At 38.8% G+C, this 25,031-nt stretch overlaps 3 protein-coding genes across 7 annotated transcripts in view; 2 read left to right on the top strand and 1 right to left on the bottom strand.

The window, feature by feature from the left end:
- dock8 (dedicator of cytokinesis 8) overlaps positions 1-2,176 on the bottom strand; it is a 54,273-nt gene extending 52,097 nt beyond the window's left edge. For both annotated transcript variants that reach the window (XM_035943281.2, XM_035943282.2), the window contains exon 1: positions 1,928-2,176. In XM_035943281.2, the coding sequence (XP_035799174.2) occupies positions 1,928-1,980 (53 nt within the window). In that variant the 5' untranslated portion in view covers positions 1,981-2,176. The remainder of the gene's footprint in view (positions 1-1,927) is intronic.
- Positions 2,177-6,700: 4,524 nt separating this feature from the next.
- On the top strand, positions 6,701-21,600 carry cbwd (COBW domain containing). 4 transcript variants are annotated; one of them, XM_023299087.3, is made up of 16 exons: positions 6,701-6,858; positions 7,332-7,470; positions 7,650-7,736; positions 8,514-8,610; positions 10,069-10,160; positions 12,792-12,851; positions 13,402-13,439; positions 14,537-14,583; positions 15,159-15,245; positions 15,355-15,399; positions 16,001-16,057; positions 18,358-18,409; positions 20,035-20,103; positions 20,204-20,269; positions 20,393-20,519; positions 21,005-21,600. In XM_023299087.3, the coding sequence occupies exons 2-16, from the start codon at positions 7,356-7,358 to the stop codon at positions 21,079-21,081; spliced, it is 1,116 nt and encodes a 371-aa protein (XP_023154855.2). In that variant the 5' UTR covers positions 6,701-6,858; positions 7,332-7,355; the 3' UTR covers positions 21,082-21,600. The 4 variants fall into 4 exon arrangements, with proteins under 4 accessions (XP_023154855.2, XP_035799187.2, XP_035799186.2 ...); XM_035943294.2 differs by having other exon boundaries at positions 6,715-6,844; XM_035943293.2 differs by having other exon boundaries at positions 6,723-6,858; positions 7,335-7,470.
- A 145-nt stretch (positions 21,601-21,745) lies between these two features.
- On the top strand, positions 21,746-24,514 carry foxd5 (forkhead box D5). Its single transcript, XM_023299090.3, has one exon. The coding sequence runs from the start codon at positions 23,199-23,201 to the stop codon at positions 24,267-24,269; it is 1,071 nt and encodes a 356-aa protein (XP_023154858.2). The 5' UTR covers positions 21,746-23,198; the 3' UTR covers positions 24,270-24,514.
- Positions 24,515-25,031: the final 517 nt, after the last annotated feature.

Below are 25,031 nucleotides of genomic sequence, written 5' to 3'. Positions count from 1 at the left end.
ATTCTGAAGACCATTCAATACTTGCTGTGCAGTCATTAGGGGAATTTTCTTCCTCATGCAAATTATTTTCCCATCATCAAAACACCTCCTCTGCCTAACTTCTAGGTTGCATGCTTCCTTTTTTGGAATGTAGCCAAGAATTGATTTTGGCAAATCAGCTGCAGATGATATTCCTCTGATGGATGTTAGTTTTTTTGAGTCTCATTTTTATCTCCTTCACTTGCACTGCCACAGTCTTTATTCCTCATACTAACAGAAAACTTCATCTTCATCAAAATAGCAACTTTCAAACAACTGCAAGCCATTGAAATGACTGGTCAAGATACAATTAGTAACCAAGTGTCTAATTAATTGCGCTGGATGATTACATGTTATTTAAAAATAATTTAATGTTGCCTCTGAATCCACATGAAATGTAAGTGATACTGGATACCGACAATATTTTCTCACTGAAACTAACAACACTTTGTCAGTGAATGTGAATATACTGTTTTCTCACAGTTTAACACTATGGACTCACACAGCACCATGCTTTGCCACAGCACAGCAGCTTTCAACCTGCCTCTCTGCTGGCTCATCACTGGATTCAGGCTGTGACCCAAGATCCCTCACATCCCTCAGCAGCTGAGCTCAGCTCTGCACAGCACAGCAAAGAAGCTGTTTGTCCTGGTTATTAAAAACAAGAATGGCACAATTCTTGTGGTTAATAGAGTTCGCACAATTCGGGGACAAACTGATTAGTCAGTTGATGGGCAATCAATCATTTTAACGATTACTGCTTTTGTCTGTTTTCTCTCAGTGTAATGAATATCTCGTGGTTTCGGACAATTTGAAGACATTACACATTCAAATACTATGACTGGCGCTTCCCACTGTACTATGACAATTCACAAACAAAACTATTAATCAAGAGAGTAATAACAAAAATGGTCTTTAGTTGCAGCCATGCTTTGATCACTTTCAGAAACATTTTGTAAGACTCCCTCAAAAACTATACGACTCCTGCATTTTCAGAAAAGTTAGAAATGTTAGATAACTTTCAAGGGTTGCAGAAGAAGGAAAAAAAATCTGCTTTTTGAACATAATAAAGCAAGTGCGGGTCTCCGCTTCATCCAATATATGACCAAAACTAATCTTTGCACCCACTCTGCCCTCATCCACTTTCACAATGTGAATGAACCCCAGAGCACTCTTAAACTTCTGCAACATCAAGACAAAAAAGTACCGGTACACTTTGACCTGCTTCAGTATTACAAGAGAAGCCCCACAGAAGCTCTAAGTGCCTGCCCTGCCAATCATAGTGAGCATGAGTGTATATTTCTTTACCCACATGTGCTACAGAGGAGGCGTGCTACACAATAGACTTCCATGTACATACTTCCTCCACACCTGGTCAGCAGGAACTATGACCACATCCCTCTTCATTTATAGCAGCTCTATTTGCTGGTCCGATCTTTCATGCTGCAGGAAGTGATCGTATTAGAAACACTAGATTTAGAATCAGCATCCTCACGAGGAGGAAATGACAGCGATCAAATGCATCTGTCAGCTTAGTGTGCAAGCTCAGATCTCAAGTTTGTGGAAAGAGCAAGAAACTATTGTAATCACCGCTGACCACATGGCTGTCATTGTTACCAAAAGTCGCCCTGTAATGACTCTCAAGAGCACTTCTGATAAAGCCGAAGAAAAGTTGGCTGTTTATGATCCTCCAGGCAGCCTTTTTTTCCCCACCCCGGACTGAGTGAATCAACCTGCAGCATTAACATTCACAACATGTGGCTGCCTGCTCCACTGTGGAATCCCCTCAGACTGTCAAGACGGGGCTCACCACCCCCTCCCTCCCATTTCTCTGGGGAGGTACCAAGAGTTCAGCATTAACTCCTCAACTAAACCTCATATCCAAAACATCCCGATCGGAGACTCTTACCTGTTGATTTTCAGAGCGAAAGCCCGCCGCTCTGCGCTGCCCAGAGAAGCCATATGCGGGTCTGAAGTCCAGTTCGGCGGCGGCGGTGCTTTGGTGTTTTCCTGCGGTCTCTCGCCGCCTCGCTGTCACTGACGCGCCGCTCCTTCACCTCGCTGCTGCTCCGCTGTCAGGACAACTCTCATCGTGGCCGTGGCGGCAGCGGCGTTACTGGGTGTAAACTTCCGCATTTGATTTGAGTCGTCCCGTCGAGAGAGGGAGAGAGACGGGGAGGGGGGGAGAGAAAGAGAGAGGGGGAGGTAGACACCGGCTGGGGGAGGGAGGGAGGGAGGGAAGGAGGGAGGGAGGATGGGACATGCTGGATGAGGCACGCGCGCTCCCTCGCTGCCGTCATGCGCTTTAACACTGTCTCTGTTTACATCACTGTGTTAAAGAAAGTCTGTTTCGGGTCTGTTTATTTCTTCTTTTTTCTAGTCATTCAGTCTCATAATTTCCTTATACAGACCATACTGCCATGTAAAAATTATTCACTTTATTTTCATTCATTGTTTTCCATTTCATCGCATACTTAATCTTACTTTTTTCTGTTATAGCCAATCAGTTTAAATTATTCTATAAAATGTGTATGTACTTTAATCAACTGGGCCTTAGTGTTTTGATTTATTAGAAAATATATATTTTATTTAGTTGTAATTTGCGTTGCATCCTGCAAAGCACTTTGAATAACCTCTGGACGATAACATGCTATATGAATATGTTTGCTAAAAGGTTATTTTATATATAGTATGAAAATGTATTTGAACTGTTTGTTCTTTTTTTGTAGTTATTCCATGTGTTGTTAAACTGCAAATAATAATTTGTAATAAAATCACAGAAAACAAAGGCATTCATTTAAATTTTAACCCTAAAAAACTGACTGAATATTTGCACAATGTCAACATTGAAAATCTGTATTTTTACAAATAGTAAATCATATTTTACAGCCTTGGACATAAAATTACACAACATTTACTGTTTTAAAATCAATAAAAATATTATTTTTACAGATATTTTTAGTGAATTATTTGCAAGATAATGTACATATATTAAGGACTGACAAGTGGCTAATTACTTTTTAACCCGTTATTCTACAAATTTTTGCTGTTTTGTTTTCTTATAGATAATATAATCCGATTTTTTAAAAAATCATCATTTACATTTTGACTGTAAAAAGAAAAACAGTCCAAAACTGTGAATAATTGCCACATCAAAAATCTTTTTCAATATGTGACAATAAAATTACATTGGTATACTGTATTTTACTTAGCTAAAATTTAGATTTTACAGATCTTATTTTTCAACATTATAGTATTCTACCAAATTTCTGTGCATTTTTTTGCACACTTGCTGGTTTCCAGGTTTTTCTTCAGATTATTTTTTACAGGGCAACTGTCAATTTATTCAAATCTGGAACATTGCTAAAGCTATGGTCTTGTAATTGTTGATGAAGCTAATCCGTCAATACATCCATCCATTTGTTATACCTGCTTTCTCCTGTGGAGGACCTGGAGGGCTGGAGTCTATCCCAGCAGACACGGGCAAAAGGCATCGTACAGCCTGGACAGGTTGCCGATCCATTACAGGGCTAATATAGAGAGACAGAAAGCCATACACGGTCAAATAGCCAATTTAGAACAACCTCATAAGATAATTACAGTTTCAGTTACATAAGTGCACATAAGGCTCTTATGTCAGTGTGTCCTTATTTGGCTCAGGACAGCCATCTGTTTGTCACATCACACTGTGTCCATTGAACCTTTTATTTCGTTTTTTTCTGCAGGAGTTTGTTTCCAGAACTCTTTCAAGTAGATTTCATCCTTTCAGTCTTCAACTACATCCAAAACCAAACATAAATCATGCACACTGTCACTAATAAAAACATGTACAGATTCTATATTTACACATCAGCACAGAAGCATTTTTATGCTGTCTACACACCTAGCAGTTACAATAACGGACAATATTTTAGTTACTACAAAATCAGTGTGAAGACTTTCTGTTTGGTCATAACTATTTGGTTGTACATGGTTGGATATGGGGTGGATGGGCTGTTAAAATGCATGTGTATTAAAGCCAAGAGAAATGTTTCCGCAATAAAGTTCTGCCAGAAAAAGTACTTACCGGATGTAACTCAGTTCAGTGAGTACATGCTTAGCCCTCTTTCACGTGTAATTATTGGTTAAGCAAGGTGGCAAAAGGGCCTTCTGCTTGTTAGTAAGAGTCAAAAAGAAACCATATCCACTTGGTGTCTGTTGAGTGAAAATTAAATACATGTAGATTGCAGGGAAAGGTGCAGAGGATCCAATTATATATGTAGAAGTCAAAATAAACATGACAGAAGCAGAAGATTTTTATTTTTGGAGAAACTGCTATAGTGTTAGTAATAGATGCAATGAAGCCTCAGACAGGGGTAAATCTTTTTTTCTTCAGCTCAGGGTCTTCTTTATTGTCTCCGAATATGAATTATGAATAATACAACCACTGAATCTATTCTGGAAAGTGTATTTGGGTCATTATACATTCCATTGCATTTTGAATTGTGACCTAGTGGCATAATCTTATGTTTTCCTTTACATAAATAAAGGCATTTCCTGCAGAAAATTTGATACAGAAAAGGTACAAACTAGCAATTCAAAGGAATACTCTGCCAGTTTTTGGTAAATACATGAATTAATGTTGTTACTGAGCGTTAGGTTGCATGTATTCTGTGCTGCAGAGTGGTCTGGTCATGCAAGATTTGTCTACATGCCTGCCATGTTTTTGTAAACTAATGCCAGAAGCTAAGCTAGGTTACCTTTGCACAAAACTGGAACCAGTGACAAACAGCTAGCCTGGCTCTGGTAAATTAAGCGCTGCCTTTAAAGCTCACTAAATATTTGCCCAAAGTAGTTAAAGCTGCACAAAGTCTGCAGTCAACTTCACCATGACTGTTCCATAACCTTAACTGTATGAAAGTATTTCATGTTAACCCAAACCCTAAACTTTCTCTGGCCTGAACCTAACCAAGTTGTTTCTGGGCCAAAACAAAGCCAAACTGGAATTTTTTAAAAAGAACTTGCAATCAAAGAACAAACCATATGGTCATTTAGGATCTATCATTTACCGCAAAGGTGCCATCAAACTGATGAACTGTAGGCAAGAGAGAAATTAAGGATATTTCCCCAAATGTGAATCTATTCCTTTTAAGAGGCGTCACACCAGTTCTATGTTTGAAAGCCAGTTCATGGGAACATCAGCCAGCTACGCAGCTTGCGAAAAAGTTTTGTAATATCCTCTGTGGCCTTGGAGGGAAGTTTCTGCAATGTGAGTAATTCACCTTTGTGATCAACTCCATTTTATCAGCCTGGGTTACAACACAGAGGCATTCAAGGAGACTGTTGGTCACATCATGATGTGGCTAACAGCAGGCTGGACAGGCTGGACTGGACAAGAAATAGCTAGAGCACATACCAGCATTATTGTACAAGATGCACATAGTTGTTTTGTCTCTGATGTGTTTGTTGCAAGATCTCTGACTTATTCCACATATAATGTTCTAACCCTTTAAAAACGAAAGTGTGGTATTGGTGTAAAATCTATTCTTAGTATAGGATAGTTTGACTTTGTGCAAAAAAAATGAAGAAACATCACAACAGACTAAAATATATTATATTTGAACTGATTTAACAAGTCTCAGACTGAGACTTCTCCAAGACAACCCCAGGGTGCTCCTAGACAGGGTTTGACATTTATCTCGTATCATATCTTTGACTATTTGCACATGATAAGAACGTCTTACAGAAACTTGAAGAGGCTGTTGAAGCTGGTTCCTCCATAGCTGTCATGATCCCTGTTGCAGCCCCGGTTTCTCTCCTTCTTCCTCCTGTTCTCTCTGTATCTGTCTATCTGTTTTGATCTGTCTCTTTTTGGCTCCCTCTGTCTGTCTGTCACCTCTCCCTCATGTCTCTTTCTCTCCATCACTCGCCCTCCTGATCTCTCTGTTTCACCTGCCTGCATTCTGCTACCTGCTGATTACTGCAATGCATGTCAGCTGCAGTAATCAGCTAACTCAGGCCACCTGTTCACAAACACCTCTTGCAATATAAAGCTCAACTCATTCAGTCACACCTTGCCGGATCATAAAGACACATCTCCATGTAGACTATGTTCCCTAAATGGACTCTGCTTCCCCACCTCTCCTGGATTTCTCCCAATTCTTGTTTTTGTTTCATGTCTGCCTCAGTCATATTTGGACTCTCTTTTTCCCCAAGCCTGCCTCCCCAATCTTGTGAGTACCCCTTCTGGTTAGTTTAGTTGGTTCTGTGTTAGTTTTGTAGATGTCCTCCCTTTGTTTACTGTGAACTTTTTGGAGAGAGTCGATTGTGGTTTCCCTCTCAATCCAGTTTCCCTTTTTGTGTTGTGACTCTTGTTCAGTTTAAATAAAGCCCTTACCAATATTCCTCCTGTCTCCCTGCTTCTGTGTCTGCGCCTGGGTTCTCTGATTCCAGCCATAAACCGGTTTCTGTCGCCATCTTGGGGTTGATGTTTATCGTCACACCAAGTTTAGTCCTTTATTGGAAATGCCGGCTGAAACTGAGACATACAAAATGTTCAAGTATTTTTTTTGTTATGGAAAAGCTGTAGCTGCTCACCATTTATTCGTCAATTGATTTTAAATATCATCTTAAAACTTTATTTGTAGCGTACTTCTTTGTATTTCGACCGTTGTTAACGAAAGCGGAACCATTGTCGGTGCATCAGGATTTTAACGAGCCCTCGACGGTGTGGCACATTGTCAGAACGTACTGCAACTGCACACTAGAGAACCATTTTTGGAGAAAACTTATTTGCAGTTTCTGAAAGAACGGTCGGGCATTTTATTCAGAGTTTTCGTAAAATAAGGTCTGTTGTGTGAGGTAAGAAGGAAATGAGTCAGTGAGGGTTATTAATGTTTCACAGAATATCACTTTCACTAACTGTTAATACTGTGGCTAGCATGTTGTTATTCGTTCGCGTTTCTGTGTTTAGACTTGTACAGACTTTGTCTAAAAGCGAAATACAGAGTTCCAGTCTTTTTGTTTCCTCAGTAATAGCATATATTTTTTTTTAGCACGAACATATTTCGCAAAATGAATCCAATTAAATATGACAGTATGCGATTACACAAATACCACTGATTTGTTTCCTTTCCTGTTTATTTTAAACCTGTCAAGAATTTCAAATTCCTCTGCTTTTTGCTTAATTGTACCTATATGTCTATATATTGCATGTGTTTATTAGTGCATACATGCAGATACACATTGAGTCAATTTTTGTTGTTGTTTGATTATGCTTTCAATATTTATTATATCTTAAAAGTAGAATAAACACAATTTGTGTGTTCATATAGCAGCCCTTAAACATTATTTCTGCCATGGATGGTGTGATGATGGAAGAGGAAGATGATTGTCCAGATTTGGTGCCTATCGAGACCCAGTCCGGTCGTCCTGCAGAGCAGATACCGGTCACCATCATCACAGGCTACCTGGGTGAGCATTTTAATGAGCTTATAAAGAAGATTATACTCTCAGACGTTTGTTAGTCCGTCCTCAGCACAATGAAAAGCTAAAGGGTATTGCTCACTTAGGTTGTTTACATTATGTGTATTGACAAAATGAAAATAAATGCTTTAAACTTCCTTATATTTGTTGTGTTTGTTTCCTTATAGGTGCTGGAAAGACTACGCTTCTCAACTACATCTTAACAGAACAACACAACAAACGGATTGCTGTCATACTCAATGAGTTTGGAGAGGGTAAATTAATAATTTTCTGCTGATAAATCAGTAGCTGTAATTGGTTCAACTGTGTTTTTTGTTCAGGTCAAACAGAGATACTCCATGTTGGGTTTTTTTTATCATTCATTTTAACACTAAGAAAATATACAAAACAAGACAGGGAATACAGATACAAAAATATAAGGTAGAACCCAGTCAACAATGGTGTGGCTGATGTTTCAGTGCAGGCAAATGCAATAATCAAACCAAAGCTGCACCATTATACTGAAAGACGAGACAGAAATAAGATTTGTAAAATACAAGCAAAACACAAATAAGTAAAGTAATTAGGTAACTAGGGAAAAAAAAAACACAAAACAGCAAGGTAAAACATCTAACACCAAGATATAAATGTGTGTGTATATCTTTACGTACCGTATTGTTTGTGCTCAAAATATGATGGCAGACAAATGATGATGTTATTTTCTCAACTTTCCACAAGAGGGCAGGACAGTAGCAAAATTTAACAAGGCTAAAAAAAGCATGTATCTGCAGTGTTGCAGGCTGTAAACGTGGATCTGCACTTTTTGATTTACAGTTTCATTACTTTGCATTTGTTTTTAATTAAGCAAGTTTGGTTTGGTCATTTTACAGTTTTATTTGAATTTATTAAAGTGGTCTAAAACATATTTGGCTTTTTTGAAATCTGTACAGGACTTTAAAAAAAGACAGCAATTTGCAATCTTTAGTAGAAATTTCACATTTTTACCCAGCTAATCTTCTGATTGCTCTTCCTTCCTCATCTTCTCCCTACAGGCAGCGCCCTTGAGAAGTCCCTCGCTGTGAGCCAGGCAGGAGAGCTGTATGAGGAGTGGCTGGAACTGAGAAATGGCTGCCTCTGCTGCTCTGTCAAGTATGTAAAGCAGCTATAACCAGTTTGGTGTAATTCATTACTATTTAAAACTCCAAAAAAGGAGCTTTGGCTTCATCTTATCCTTACAGCTTAAATATTGAAGTTATGCTTCACTTTATGCATGCGTGTATGAATAATTGTGGTAACAAGGTTAGAAATGCACAAATTGAATGTTCTATGTTGATCGTATTGAATTATGATGCATAGTACCAGTCAAAAAGCATTTGGACACCTACCCATTCAAGCTTTTTTTTTTTTTTTTTTTAAATATTTGTACTATTTTCTGGATTGTATGACAATAATAGACACATCACAACTATGTGTAAGTATAAGTGAAATATGTTTCATACATCAGATTCCTCAAAGTAGATTTTGTTTACTTTAAGGACAGCTTTGCAGTACTTGTAATATCTTAATCAGCTTCATGAATTCGTTACTTGGAGCTGTTTTCAGTTACCATTTTTGCCTTATTGAAAGGTAATTGATACATTTTATGGCATAAATTGTTCACTTATATTAAAAGACGCATCAGTTAATCATTTTAACATGTGAGGGTCAGTTCACCTGGAAAATTTCAGGAACTTTGAAAGTTTGCTCAATTAAAACTAAACCATCAATAGAGACTTGTTCTCTTAAGGACTCCCCAGGAAAGGAAGTCCAACAGTTACCTCTGCTGCGAAGGATAACTTCAGCCTTAGACATTCCCAATTATTGGCAACTCAGATTAGCCTACATCAGTGTTTCCCAGAGTTCAAGTAGCAGACACATCTCAACATGAACTGTTCAGAGGAGACTGTAAATCAGGCTTTTATGTTTAAACTACTGCAAAGAAACCACTACTGAAGGAGACCAGTAAGAAGAGGAAAACTGCTTGGACCAAGCACAAGGAATGGACATTAGACAAATGAAAATCAGGATTTAAGTTTGATGAGTCCAGAGTTGACATTTTCAGTTCCAACCTACATTGTGCAGGCAAGTTGGGAGCATAATTTGTTTTTCCAACACGAAAATGAACCAAATCGCCCCTTCAGGCTTTCTAAAGGCTGTTTGACCAAGAAACAATGTGATGGAGTCATGCATCAGATGACCTCCACAGTCACTTGATCTAAACCCAGTTCAGATGGAACAGGGTGAGCAGAGTGAAGGAAAGCAGCATATTAGTTTGCTTACTGTGTAAAATATCCAAAAGTTTTATTTCATAGCTTAAATGTCTCCAGTATTGTCTTATAATGTGGAGAAGAAGAAAAAGTAAATATAAACATCCTTCAATGTGGAGGTGTGTCAACACTTTTGTGTAGTACTGTATGTGTGGTGTTCAGTAATATATTTACAAAACAATACATTCTCACGTCATATTACAGTTTGTACTGCGTCACCATAGACAAGATGTAAGTTGGTGTCTCATTGAATTTTTGTCAAAAGCCATTTTTAGTCATTAGTGTTTTTCCTTTTTTTCAGGGACAATGGTCTTAAAGCCATTGAAAACCTGATGGAGAAGAAAGGAAAGTTTGATTATATCTTATTGGAAACCACAGGACTTGCTGATCCAGGTAACAAACTTTGTGCAAGATCAGTTACCATGTAAAGCTGTGCTGTATCGTAGTCAATTGTTTGTGTTTTTATCCTATTTGTGGCCTGTGTAGCAAAAAGGCAGTTACTTGCCTCCTGTAAAACCTCAGTCACCAGCTGTTTCACCAAGAGGTGTTTGTAGGCCGAAGAAATGAGGTGACTTCGTTTTTTGAGGCCTACAAATAGCAAACGTGAACTGGACAGTCAGCTGGTTGCAAGTATCTGAAATAAGAATTTACCAGAATCCCAGTGTCTGCATTTGTAATTTTGTTCGTTCGATTTCACAGCAGCACAAATCTGGAACAGTGTTTTTCAGCAAATGACTCTTCAGTTTTGGAGGGCTGAAGTTGAACACAGCAGTGGGAAAAAAAGGTTTTAAAACAGTTTCTGCTTGCTGTTTGTAGCCAATGCAGTGATTAAGTAACTTCCATCTACCAACATTGCTACTTAGAAACAAAAAAGGGTCAGACCTGATTGAAAAGAGCTACAAATGGGACAAATGAAGACTGACCAGCTTTGCAAATGGGTGGTATTGACAGCATAATTACCTAAGTTATAATAACTACTAACAGTGTTGTCTTATCCTTGAGTCATCGTTGTTTTGACAGGCCAAGTAGAACATTTCAGGAGTGTACACGCATTAAAATGGAAACTAAAATATGGACTTCAGTATACTTGATTGGCATATCATAACATATAGGAGAATGTTCATATTCACAAACAATGTGTCTTCTAAGAACTTTAAATTTAATTTTGCTGTGTGGAGTAGTGCATTCTGTTTTCTTATTTATTGAACACCTTAGCAATCCCCATTCTATATTTAGAGATGGCATATTGTATGTTTTCTGTTATTGGACACATGGTTCCCTGGTTAGTAGACCATAGAAAATGTATTCATTTACATGCTAAGTGTAAAAAAATAAAAATTAAAATGTATGACCATAAAGTGAGACTATTTTTACTGTATTCAAATCAGTAAAAAAAAAAAAAAAGAAAGACAGCTGCTTGCCTTCATCTGAAAGAAGTTATGGAAGGAAGGAAATAAGTAATTGTTTACAGTGTTATTTTACAGATTTCCCCTGTTTTGTTAAGATACGGGTCATATAACGTAAAATCACAGAATAAAGGTATTAAATGACATGTTGACAGGAAAGAAAAACGGGTCAAAACTAGACGTAATGTTCACAGCAATAAATCATAAAATTCCCATTGCACATAAAATTACACTTTTTTACTGTATTTAAATCAGCAAAAAATATTATTTGACATATTTGGCATCATTTTTCAACGTTTTTTTTTTTTTTTATTGATTTTCTTTTTACAGTGTAAGCTGTATTGGTCCAGCAATAGCACATAGCATTTTTTTTCTGTTTGTGTCTAAATAATGGTTACAGCCCTGCAGATCACTTTGTCTAGCCTACTTCAAAAGTTAAACATTTTGTCTTTAACTATAGACCGGACTTGTGCTGCTGTGATAGGAATATCCGAGCGCAGCCAACAAAAAAAAAATCCTACCTGTCCATTTATCTCTGGGGCTTGAATCAGGAAATCAATATTAGGCTATCACAGGGCGAGTGTTGTGACAATCAGGGTGTGTCGCTAAGTGGCAGGTGTCAGGGCGTAGCGTCACAGGCAGACACACACCACTTGTCTTCACAGACAGAAGCAGCAGAGCACGCTCAGACTGGAGCTGTCCTCACTCCTCTGCCTCGTCATTGGCTTGTTATCAACTGGGACAGGCCTGTCATTGGCTCTGGCCGTGCTGTCAGTCATAAAGAATCCGGGGGGGATTCTCTCCTTCCTTTCAGGAAGAGGTTGGATGAGTTATGTGAAACATGCCAGTCAAAAAACGTGTTTTCATTACGCATCCATCAAATATTTACAATGCTTTCTTATTCTTGCTTGGCAGTTTGACAAAAGCGCATTATGTGAACAAGCTGTGGCTGGCATGGTAACAGAGGGTCTTATAATAACCGTATCCACAGGAAAATAGAAACAAACCAAATGTACCAAGAGCACATAAACAATTGAAAGCTTCTGATATTGGTTTTATCTGATCGCAGGGCTCAGCCAGGAAGTTATGGCCTCTGAAAACAGTACATTACTGACTTTGAACACAAATACCTGAGATGTGGATTTCATTAAATTAATGTATTATTATATAGTTTGGATGACTGGTTAATCCTACATGATTTCAAGTGTAGACTTAGTAAATGACACATATTTGTTGGTTTCCAGAGTCTCATCTGTGGGGATTTGCTGCTTTCCTCTGTGAAATATATGAAATTTCTTTTTTTGTTGTTTTGTGGTTGGAGAAAACAGAAAATATTATAAAGATGTCTTGGAAAATAGTAATTGCATTTTTTCCCCTATTTTCTCACAAAGACTAAATGATTAAATGAGCATTTCTATAAATGATCATATAATCATTGATCTTTTGAAGAAGAATAAATATAAAAAATAACATATTCAAAGGTATTTTAAGGAAAGGAAACACAGCATGCCTCCATTTACTGTCTCTAACACCTTTTCTTTTCCTGACCTACATTTTTTAGTTATATGTACTTTACATTATCAGTCATTTGGATCTAACATAGCAACTCCTCTGGCAGGAGCTGTGGCCTCCATGTTCTGGGTTGACGCAGAGCTCGGCAGTGACATCTATTTGGACGGTAAGAAATTTGTAATGACATGTCAGTTTTCGACCTTCATGTAGACGCATTCATTTGAGCTTCTGCTGTTTGTGTTGGATTTTTAAACTTTGAATGGTTTAGACTCCTTTTTGTATGAAGGATTAAGTGAAAGATTCCAGGATAGATCAAGCTTTTCATACAAATATCATTAATAGATCTATTCTGATCAACATAGATAAAATTCAGTATTGCTAATTTGAACCTATAAAAGCTCCTGTCAAAGTGCAGTTCTGGAGAGACATTTATCTGACTTGCCCAAATGGTGTGCATCTTGTTTGTGGGGAGTTTCTTGTATTTTCTTATTTATTTGTGTGTGTGTGAATGAATGGTGTCATGCTCTTCACACTAAATACTCAGCTGTCCACTCTGTTGTGATAGGCCAGAAGACCAAAAGTGCTCTTAAAATTGTTCAGAGAAAGTAGCTCAGTCAGACAAAAAACAAAATGCAGTTCAGAACAGAATGTGCACAAATTGTAGAGCTGCCTTTGATCCACTAATACTCAGAATCTGGTATATTTATTCATCCTAGGCATCGTCACTGTCATTGATGCAAAGTATGGACTACAGGTATGTGATTTAACAAAATAAAACTTTCAAATGGCTTCTAAGTTTGGAAATATGGATTAATATCTTGTGTTTGAACAATACAATTCAATGAATAAGTTGATCAACAGAAAATTACTATATATGTTCTCTGGTGCCAGGTTTTCAAATGAGAATTGTACAGTATTGAAAATGATAATTAGTTGCAACCGTAATCCTGTCCGTCAACTACAACACATATTTATTTGTTTCTAAACAATTTGTGACTTTTGGGCCAAAATAAGTCCATAAACTTGTGAGATTGTTTGTAACCATCCTGTGGACAGCAACAGACCGACATCCTGCCCTCTCTGTGCTGTTTAAAAAGAACAGGACAAGTGACACCTAGATAATGGGCTCTAATTTGAAGGTGTCACGAAGGCGACACATTTCATGGCCTAGGTGCTGCTCTGTCCTGAGAGTGCAGAGAGCCAAGATGAAGGTAATCATGGCAGAAAGAAGAGAGGATATAACTCATAGTGAAGGAGTAATTGATATCAGAGATGTGACCATTGTAATGGGAGTGTCACATCCACTCACCTGCCTCCCCTCTCAACTGTCTCATCAAATATCTAGCTGCCTAAAAATATATCCATATCTATCTGCGCTTGGCCCCTGAAAGGCCTTGTTCTCTTGGTGGAGAGGATTTTAAATAAAAGCAGTAATCTGTCATTCTATTAAGTTTCGTTTAATGCATTTTTGTCCTTCGGTCCCTCAGAGATAAAGCTGTGGATATTCAGGCAGTGACGGATTCACGTCAGATTGATGCTTAGGGGTCACGATCCAGATTAACACCCCCTGCTCTGTCTGTTATTACATATTAAACTGTTTTGGAAAATGCAGCATCCCCAGTGCAAGCGTAGGACACAAACACAAAATGAAAAGTGATCTCCTGTGGGTTCATGTGTTAACGCTGTCTATGCATCACATTTTCCGCCGGTTGATTTCCTGATGCTTTTATTTTTTTTCAACAGCAAGCGTAAAGTTGGAAATATCTAGAATTTGCACATTTAAACATTGTTTTTCTGTGATTTCATGGCTGAATGTGTAAGTTATGTCCTTTTCCTCAACTTGTTTTGCAGCAACTAACAGAAGAAAAAGCAGATGGGCTGGTCAATGAAGCAGCCAGGTATGTTTGAGTTTATCCATTTTTTTCACAATTTCTTTTAGAGATTAAACAAATTACACGTTATATGCTGATTAACGTGCTTGTCCAATGGTTTATGTTTACAATGCTGATGTCCGTGAGTCTGTTCTCATATAGGAGGTAAACAAGCATATCTTCCAAAATTACATACTCTTCATTAAAGACTAAACAAACTACTCAATCTCCATCACACCAGGCTTCATAACTTGCTATGAACCGTACTCCTGCCGCTCGTCTGCCTTTCTCCCAGTTTGGCTCTTCCAGCAGCTGTGTGGTGGTGTTTTGTTGAACAAATACACTGATGAGAAAAGACCAGTTGGATGACCCTTTGCATTCTTTGTCTTTGTTTGTGTTTTCACCTCTAAACTCAACAATCCTCAGCTCCCATTTGAGTTTGGCATGCACTGCCACCCATTAAGACTTGTGCGCATACATCCAGTTGGAAATGAGTTCATCTTTTCTGTATTGGATTTATTAAAGAGAGTGGAAAAATTTTACAAAGCGGCATCATCCTGGTTTTAGTGTTCTCATGTGTTGTCTTTTTTCTGTCTTTTCAGACAGATTGCTGTTGCAGACCTAACCATTATTAACAAGACAGACCTGGTAAAAGAGGAGGAGCTGAACCAAGTCAGAGACACTGTCAGGTCAGGACTCCCATATTTTAAAATGCTTCTCATCTGCCTTCTTAGTCATCTGGAGAGCAGATATGAAAGTAAGACTGTTGTTTTTTTTTTTCTTCTTCTCTCACATTAGGTCTATAAATGGTCTTGTCAAGATTCTAGAAACTCAGAGATCAAGGTAAATAATTTTTGTCCAAACAAATAGGGGATCATTTTGTGAGCTAACAGTTTTCTGTGACCCTGTTCCCTGCTGTGTTCGGTCTAACTGCTGCTTAGATCTTCGTATCAAAGATGTCCAGGCGTGGCTTTGCTCCAGAGACACACACACATCCAAACTGCTGTGCCCTGAGTAAACGTCAAACATTCAGTGGTGTCCACTTACCCACAAGACTTTGCTCTTTGACCCCAGGTCTGCAGGCCGACATGATGGCACATGTGTGTATATACACCTTCTGTGTTGGCATGTTGTGTTATTGAAGCCAGGTAGCATCTGGCTAACACAAGCAGTGTGTATCAAAGGTTTGGTGTGTTTTGGCTCTGCTTTCCCCCCCTACAGAGTTCAGATAAAGGATGAGCAGATGAAAGACACCATTGCAGCAAGGGGTTAATCGAAAAAACATTGCCAAAGCTTTTTGTTAGAGACATGTCACTTGGTTACCTTTAATGTTGGTTTGTGGAAAAATTTGATTAACATCTTGCTTAATTTACTACGCACTGTGGGAGGTTGAATTTAAATTAAACTGTAAAAATACAGAAAATAATTTGATCTTCTTTGACAGAGTGGATCTCTCTGAAGTGCTGGATCTGCATTCCTTTGACAGTAAGGATGGAGCAAAGTGAGTTGATTTTGTCCCATTTAAGTTTCATATAAACAAAATGAAGTTATTCATTTTGTGTATATAATCAAATACTTGATGTAAGCTACAAGAAACTGAACTGAATATCAAATACTGTATTATTAGTGTTCTTATCAGTGCAAATGTGTAACAAAAATGTTTTTTTTTTATTTAAAACTTAGGGAGCTTAGTAATGCTAGTAAATGCAATCTTGTCACTGACATCTTATTGCAAAAAAAAACCCCATTGTTTTAGAAATTTACAGCATTTAAATCACTTTGTATATATATCCTCTGTTTTCATCTGTATCTTTTGATTATTGAATGATTTTCTAAATTCTGCATTTTTTTAATATTTTTATTCTAAATTCATCATGATAGATGAAACGTAAGAAAATATTTACTGAATTTCTTACATAGCGTACTTGCATATCTTTACTTCTCACATGACATAGTATATACCAATGCCAGTGTGTTCCCTGATAATATTGACCCACTAATATAGTGTGCAGTACCTGACATGTTCTTTTTTAAAAACTTATTTTGACTCCAGTGATGGCCTTTGTTGCGAACTGCTGTTGAACTGCGTACCCAGCAGTCGTTAATACTGTTGCTGACCATGTTTCTCTCTAATTAACAAACTCTTCTATTGAGCGTCCCCCTGTTACACCACATGATGGTCATCATTTTGTATCCCCCCGTAGAATGTCATTCTTATGAATAGAGTCACCGTTCATCCCTTCATTTGAATGAACCGACCATCGTGTTAAAAGCTGTCTTACGTGCCCTGAGTCAGTGTCTCTGGGCCAGCTGCAGAGGATTAGAGCTTTGTGTGTCCACTGGCTCCCGAGGAGTTCCCCTTGTCCCAACAGAGCTCCGTTCCCCCTGCCTTTGAGAGTCCTATTCCCTCCTCCCCTCAATCCCATGCTGGCTGTTTGAAGCGGCCCCCTGCCGCTCTGCCTGTGTGGCACTAACAGCACGCAGGGCTCAAGCAGCTGGACACAACATTTAGCCTCCTTGTGAGGTCAGGGAGAAGTGGGGGGAAAAGCGCTGTAGTTTGTTTGGAAGTGGTGGTGGGTGTTCTGTGGGATTTAATTGCCATTTCTAAAACTTTCCTCAGTCCTTTAAGAGTTCTGTCATTAAGCAATGACATAGCATACAGAGCTTTACATTTCGAGATGAGATGATAGGCCACTTTTCTTCTTCTGCAGAAAGGTTGAAGGGCACAGAAAAAAGCAGTAAAAGGTTTAAGTGCATTTGTTACATGGTTAACTTTGATTCAACTAGGAAAGTCTCACTGATAATAAAAATCTCTTTTTCTCAGTAGGCAGCAATAATAAGACGTGCGAAGAAACACCATAAAATAGTGACCATAAAACATGCCATGAAAACACAATTGAAGAGTGCAGTAGTCAAAATAATTCAAACTATATCAAGTAATATTTAGATGCCATTTAGATAACACTTAAAACCATATTTCCCAACATATTTGACTTGTGAACCCGAAAGCAAAGCAGTGCTTACTTGTAAACTCAGCGGCGTTTGCATCGATCAGTTGTGACCACCTCAATAAAAAAAAAAATTGGCTTACCCCCTTCGTTCAGGTTTAACAGTTTGAAAAAGTCAAATCGTTTAGTAATTCGCAAGAAAATATTAGGTTTGAGGAACTTTTTGTATAGCAGTAATTTGCATGTCGTTGTGAAGCATAAATGCTTTTTCTGCTGAACTGTTAACGATCTTGTGACTCTTTTGATTTATCTTAGTCCTTGTGGGTGTCCCAGCCCCAGCTTTGGAATCAATGCTATAAACAATCCAAGATTCAACCCTAAGAATAACTGTTACCCTTCTAAACAATAAGTTACTGTAACTATCACATAAAGATGCTTAAATATCCAGAGACATCAGCTGTTAGGATGTAGAGCAGAGCATTAACTCATGTTATTGTTATCTTTCAACTGACACAAACTGTAAATGCAGCTTCAGGAAATAGAAAAAATAACCAAAAAGAGAAGCAAAACTCCAAAGGCAATCAGTCCTACTAAAATAAGTTTCAGAAAAGGTACTGATGTACTGCTACTGATGGATACTATTGAGCAAACACAAACTGTCCCAAATTTGTATTTTTTTTTTGAGATATTTGTCATCTAATTTTGATTCACTGGATCTAGTAAAAGTAATAATTGTATCATTGTCATTTTTTGATCTTTTTATACGTGAAGATGAGTCTCTTTTTTGGATTGAAAATTTAAAAAGTATGTCATGGTGTTAAATAATTATTTAATAATTATCTTTCATCTTAAGTCTTGCAGAGAAGCTCCAACTTGTGAAATCTGCAAGACCACATCTTGACAAGGTATTGTTTGTGTGCTCTGAACTGGTTTCAGGCGTATTTATTCCCTATACTCACTCTTTGTGCACCTCTGAGAGTTTTTGTTGTTTTGTTTGGTAATTTATTTCAACACATCATTTCCTACAGGATAAAGGGGGGATGCATTTACCTCAGGCTAAAACTGTGCCTTGCATTCCCCCAGGCTGTGACACTGGAGTGAAAACTCCCTCCCTGCTTTGCTTTTTGTGTTGAGGTCAACTTGAAGCTTTTGATGTTTTTCTGTTACATTACAAATGGACTCGGTCTGGGTCATGCGACTTGTGGTTACTGGGTGTTGGCTACACTGACTAGAGGTTTGCTTACATGTTATGGCTTTACAGTTGTTTAAATTGAATGTAGTTGCCATAAGACCATATATTGAATCTACTTAATTTGTGAAATCTTCAGTGTAGCACTTCAGGTGGAGAAAATACAGTGCATTCCCAGTCCCTAATATCTGGGCATTTAAGTCTTTTTAGTTTATGTGCCTTAGTAAATCTGTTTCTTCCAGGATTAGTTTGACGCCACCTCTGTGGGTGTCTTTATCAGGTATTAAACCAAATGACTCCTCGCAGCAATTAGGTCTTATATTGTTTTGCTTTATACCCATGAACTTTTATCACAGGATGAAGAGAGGTGAGGGTTATTTGCGTGGGTAAATAGCGGCATTGTTGTCTGTTTTCTCTCAGGTTCCCTTTCCCGCATGATGCTCAAGTGTCCCTCAAACCCCCCTCCTCAGTCCCTTCCCCTACGTTGCTCTTTTCATGTAAATGAGAATGCTGTTTTTCTGTTGTTATACCAAATGGCAAGGAAGTGTGTAACCTTAACACTTCAACACAAAACCCCCAAATATCTGCAAAGTGCCCTTTTAATGCTGTAAGGAAGTATGGAGAGGAGGGACTGAATGTGTGACCGAGAAAGAAGGAAAAAGAGCGAAGCAGAGATGGGATGTAGGCAGATAAAGAGGAAAGCGTTGCTGGGTTTCAGGTGCCACATGGAGTCGTAGTTTTTGACACATTCATTGACAAAGTCATCAGCTGGGGTGTAAAAAACCCCTTTTTTTGTTTAGCATTCATTATGAATGCCAGTTTCAGTAAACTGGAAATATGTGTGAAAATGTATTTTAAATGTCGCCAGTTCTCCTCAGGGGATAAAAATGAGAATCTTAAAACATAGAAGCAGCCAGGCAATGTAAATCCACGTAACAAAGTACTGCAAGTAAGGACAATTTGAGGAATTCTTAAATGTAAAATATACTACACTGAACCACATTTTATAGGGAAATATTGCCCTTTTTTTCCCACTTATATGACATCCATATTTAGTTGCTACATTTCAGTTCAAGATTATACGAATATAAGATATGGATTGTAGGATTTTTACTTGTAAAGGAGTATGTCTGCTTTTTTCTAAGTCAAATATCTGAGTAAGTTCACCACTACATTTGAATATCTTATATAGAATTGTACTTTCTTCAGTTCTTATTTCACGGTGTTATCTTTCAAAGTGGAATTTATTTGTTTTTCAGTGATGCGCAAATGTTGAAAAATACTGTAATTTTCTTGTATATATCTATAAATATTTTGCTGGTATATTTTGTGTCATCTCAGAGTGTTTTAACTGTGACATTTGAAGTGACTGGAGATCTCTCTGAGGAGGCTTTAAATGCCTTCATCCAGGTAAAAACACTGTATCATTCAGACTCCTAGTGCCATTACTAATTAGCTCCTGTACAACAAAGTCCTTTGAAAAGTAAACACCCATTTTCCACTGTTTCAGGATCTCCTATGGGAAAAGATGTTCTGTAACAAAGAAGGGCAACCCATGACTGTCATCCGGTTAAAGGTACAGCGCGGCACAATAGACACCCCGGTGGCAGCGATCAATAACATCAGCTTTATTGTCTGTATTAATCAGTTCCAAATGCTTTATGCAGTCTTAGTTAATGTGTCACTTGTGTATTTTCAGGGCATAGTATCATTTGCAGGTAAAGCCCACCAAGTGATGCTGCAGGGGGTCCACGAGCTGTACGAGCTGAATGAGACTCCACAGCTTTGGGAGGAGAACCCTCGGATCAACCGGCTGGTCTTTATAGGTGACGACACACACACTTGTCTCAACTCTTTGTATTTCCGTTTTTACAAACCACTTTAAAGGCAGCCAATGCAAGGAGTTGCATTTAATTAATCAAAAAACTTCTCTTAAAAAGTTTCTATTGACATTTTTATGTTGAAGTTTTTGTAGTCTCTGTGCTAATATGCACTTAATGGAAGTACTTTATTGACACTTATTAATCATCTAAATCATGTCTTCTGATTAAATCATAAAAAAGAAGTTCTTGGCTATAATCCTCCATTATAGTTTTTTTTTGGGTAGTGCTTTACTTTATGATTTCTTTATGGTGTCCTCTGAAATATTACTGGGAAGTGTTTAATTTGGAAAATATAGGCAGTGTTCAGCTGAATTTGACTTAACTGCAAATGCAGAACTGTTAAGTTTTTCTACACCTAGCATATTTATATCTGTATATATCTGCATGTAGCCATGGTGTGGTAATGCTCTTTTGTCTCTGTTTTGCAGGTAGAAACCTGGACAAAGACATCCTCTGTGAACAATTCACTTCTAAAGTTGTGCTGGACACAGAAAAAAATAGCTGAAGCTACCAATACCTCCGGCTTCACATCAAAACCTGTTGATTCTGAAGCAAAAGTTGTGGCATTGGCTATTCATAAATCTGAGACTGCCTTTCAGACATTCATTCCTTTTCTACTTGAGGATGACGTGTGTCAGAGGATGGCTGAGGTAACTGTACTCATCAACTTAGTGGTTTTAACTTGTGATAATCTATCACAACCGACGCTAAACGCTACAGTAATTACGAATGTTTGATGTGCTTCTGATTCTGGAAAATGACCAAACATGACCTCTGTAAGTAACCTCTAAAAAACTGAAACAGTTTGCACACAAAAAGATGCCACAAAGATCCAGAACTTTAATCAGTGCAATGCATTTTTAGAAACACGGCTTTATGAAAACTGCAATATTTGAAGGTTTGGAAACTCAATGATGCACATACTGCATCAAGTGTTGAGTCTACTTTAAGTATTTCTGCTTATGTTTCTAACTTTTAACACCCTTTATTTTTGAATTATTTAAAATAAAGTTTCTTTCCTGAATATGATATGCTTTTCTGAAATGCATAAACAAAAAAGCAGTAAAAATGTCTTTCTGTAGCCAACAACACCAGGTTATTAACATGACAAAGACCCATTGTGTTTAAATGGTGAGTTTGCTGTGACATTCAAAGTGTTCAGTCTCCAAAGGGATTAACATGAGCTTATATGTTATGAAATGCAAAGAAATGTCAATCAAATGGAATAGACTGTCATTGAAGAAGAGAAAGTATATTTGTGTGATATTTCATATATTGTAGGGGAAGTGTGCCTTGGTTATTTTTCTTAAATTGTTTTAAAGTAGCTTTCTGACAACTGACACTGACCTCAGTTCGTTTAGAATTTAAGATCTCGTTATTAATTTTATTTATTTATGCAGTTGAGTGTGGTGCTCTTATTTATACTTGCAGTTTCAGTGACGTTTGTGCTTTTAACCGTTGACAGATTACAGCCTCTGTTTTTTTCGGTATCTTTTGCTTAAGCCTTTATTGGTGCAGTCATGTGAGAACACAGTTTTAGGCACGCACAGTAGGCCTTGTCAGGTGAGGAAATGGGTGGAGTTTTCCTGACTTGGTCATTTGCAATGGAGATGGTAGCCTATAGCAGCGAGGTTTTAGCACATATCCGCCGTTGGACCGGTTTGCTTTGAGGATGGCTCTGCTTATTCATCCCGGTCATAAAGCCGAGCTGAGCCCAAAGCTGAGAGCACATCGTGCAGCTGAGCCGTTTCCTACTCAATTCTGATGCTGATGGCCTCGTTAAGGCGAGGATTGCATCTTTTCTCTGCTGGCTGCGGGAATCCTCACCACGGCCATTTTCACGGTCACACCACCCGCGGGCATCCAGAGGTGGCAAACTAAACGAACCCGCGGGGGGTTCCAAGCAGGGGGAAGCACTTGGGCTTCTTATCACGGGTTAGGCGTGGTGTTAAAATGCTCAAGAACATCCCACCCCTAGTGTGCTGCTGTACGATTAGTAATATGAAATAGATTTTTAAATTGGTATGAATTTGTTTTATTACTTCTGCCTCCTTCTAATGTCTCCACTAGTTACAAAATCCCACCATGCGCAAAACCACATGTCGTTGTCGATGGGTTTGATGCAGGGCAGCAAACTGATTATCCAGCATTTTAAGGGCCTAATCTTGGTGATAAGCAAAGCCTACACGTGTCACCTAATGTCTAAATACAAAAAGCTGCCCGTTTTCTTTTTTTTATGGAAGTTTAACTTGCATAAAAATATTTTACTATTGGCTACTATACAAGAAACTGCCATCCATGAACTTTCCATGCATAAATAGGCCTTGCGCACATCAGGACCATGCAACCCCCCTCCCCACCTGTGTGCTTGTTGTGGCTCCATGTGGTGAGGGGCTACTGTGATAGGTCCAGAGGGTTAATGGGACTGGCCTACAGGGCAGCAGCCTCCCAAGATATAAAGCCTCAGCTGTACAACAGCAAAAGATATAAGGAGAACCAGACGATAGATGCGCTTTTACGCATGAAAGAAGGGACCTTTTGTTTTTTACGCACGGCAAACCATTAAGGCCTCTTTGGCACAGCACAGTTTCTACGCGTTTTTTCAACATTCTTCATGCGGCCATGACTCTCTCCAGTGAATCTGAAACATCACAACACGCTGGATTGCCTGCAGAGGAGGATGAGATTGACATAGTGGGCGAGGAGGAGCAGCATGCCCATGGGCTGTTATATCGTAACGAGTCCTCTACGGACCCCGGTTCCTCAGCAGAATCTGGTGCTGAATTTGACTCTTCAGAGCCAGAGTCCTCGGGAGAGAGCGAGAACAGTTTCTGCGCAGATGCACCGCCGTCCAGGAGAGCCCAGAGCAGCTCGGTGAAGCCCCCCTACTCTTATATTGCCCTCATCACCATGGCCATCCTTCAGAGCCCGCAGAAGAAGCTGACACTCAGTGGCATATGTGACTTCATCAGCAACAAGTTTCCCTACTACAGAGACAAATTTCCCGCTTGGCAGAACTCGATCAGGCACAACCTCTCTCTCAACGACTGTTTCATCAAGATCCCGAGGGAGCCTGGAAACCCGGGCAAAGGTAACTACTGGTCTCTGGACCCTGCTTCGGAGGACATGTTCGACAACGGCAGCTTCCTTCGCCGACGAAAGCGATTCAAGAGAAACCAGCCAGAGTTTGGCAAAGACGGACTAATGTTTTACTCCGGCATGAACTGTTACCGGCCGTACGGGCAACCATACAGCGTACAGGGCCAGGTAAGCCCTACACCTGCAGCTAGTGTTAGGTACATGCCCCTGCAGGATGGCATCATGATACCTCCCTCTCCCTACCACCTTGTACCACAAGTTCTGAACAGTCACGGGAAGTGCGGTGGGCCTAAAGACTTCAGAGCGCAACTGTGCGCAACAGAACCCGCTGAGCCAAAGCCTGGCCCGCAGGCAAGGTGCTCCTTCAGCATTGACAGCATAATGAGCAGACCCTCTACTATCAGTCATCAGAACCTAAATCCTCAGCAAAGCGCCCCAAGCGCTCTTGGATACGGTCATCTCATGTCGGGCTCCACTGCCTGTTTGGTACCGACGCTCCTGCAAACTTCCAGGACTCCATTCTGCCCTCCTCCTCTGCTTAGCACCGCTCCTTTAATAAATGAGCATCTCAGACTCTCCTACCCTCGCTGCTGAAGCTTTTGGTTCTAAGAAACTGTATGTTTGATGCCATGTGTAGTTCGTTTCTTACAGAAATATTTAAATTGCATGATATTTATGTGCGCTGACATTCAAAACTATGTCTTTTAAGAGAGCAATGTAAATAAGTAATATATCTGGTAATGGTAATATATGTGTGAAAGTCGCTGCAGTAGAAAATCTGGTTGATTAATATGTTTTTGTTATTAACTAATGTGTCGAAATAAATGTCTGAAAAATAATGTGTATTGTGTGGAGTGTGTGGGGCGGTGTGTGGAGTTATGAAAGAAGAATATTTCATTAAGAAAACATATTATAAAACTTGTGATTAAGATGCGTAATTTTCTAGAGTTGGTGTATTTATGTTAAAAAAATAGAACCTTTTTGCTACAGCTGCTTGCGTATGAAGATGTAATTATTACAGTAAAATCTTGGGGAATTGTGCGTCAAAATAAATTTCCAACCAGCAAATGACAAACGTTAATGCATTTTCTAAACTTTAGGTTGCAGAGGTTCCTGTTGATAAAATAATCAAACTCTGACAAGTGAAATGCTCACTTTTGCTCTGCATTTATGCCACTTTGCCTTTGCACATTAAACTCTTGTTGTGTGAGAGGTGCATAGGTACATGTGCAGCAAAAAAGAGACTAGTTTTGGGGAAAGAAATAACTTCAAAGTGAGACGGTGACTTCCCATTTACGTTTACATTTGTTTGGTGTTGGGTTCAATCAAGCTACAGGAAAAAAGTTCTTCCTTTCT

This window comes from Amphiprion ocellaris, chromosome 6 (assembly GCF_022539595.1).
Source record: "Amphiprion ocellaris isolate individual 3 ecotype Okinawa chromosome 6, ASM2253959v1, whole genome shotgun sequence".
In the NCBI taxonomy this organism is placed as follows: domain Eukaryota; kingdom Metazoa; phylum Chordata; class Actinopteri; family Pomacentridae; genus Amphiprion; species Amphiprion ocellaris.
Note: the sequence above shows the minus strand (reverse complement) of the source record. Positions and strands in the feature narration are given on the sequence as shown.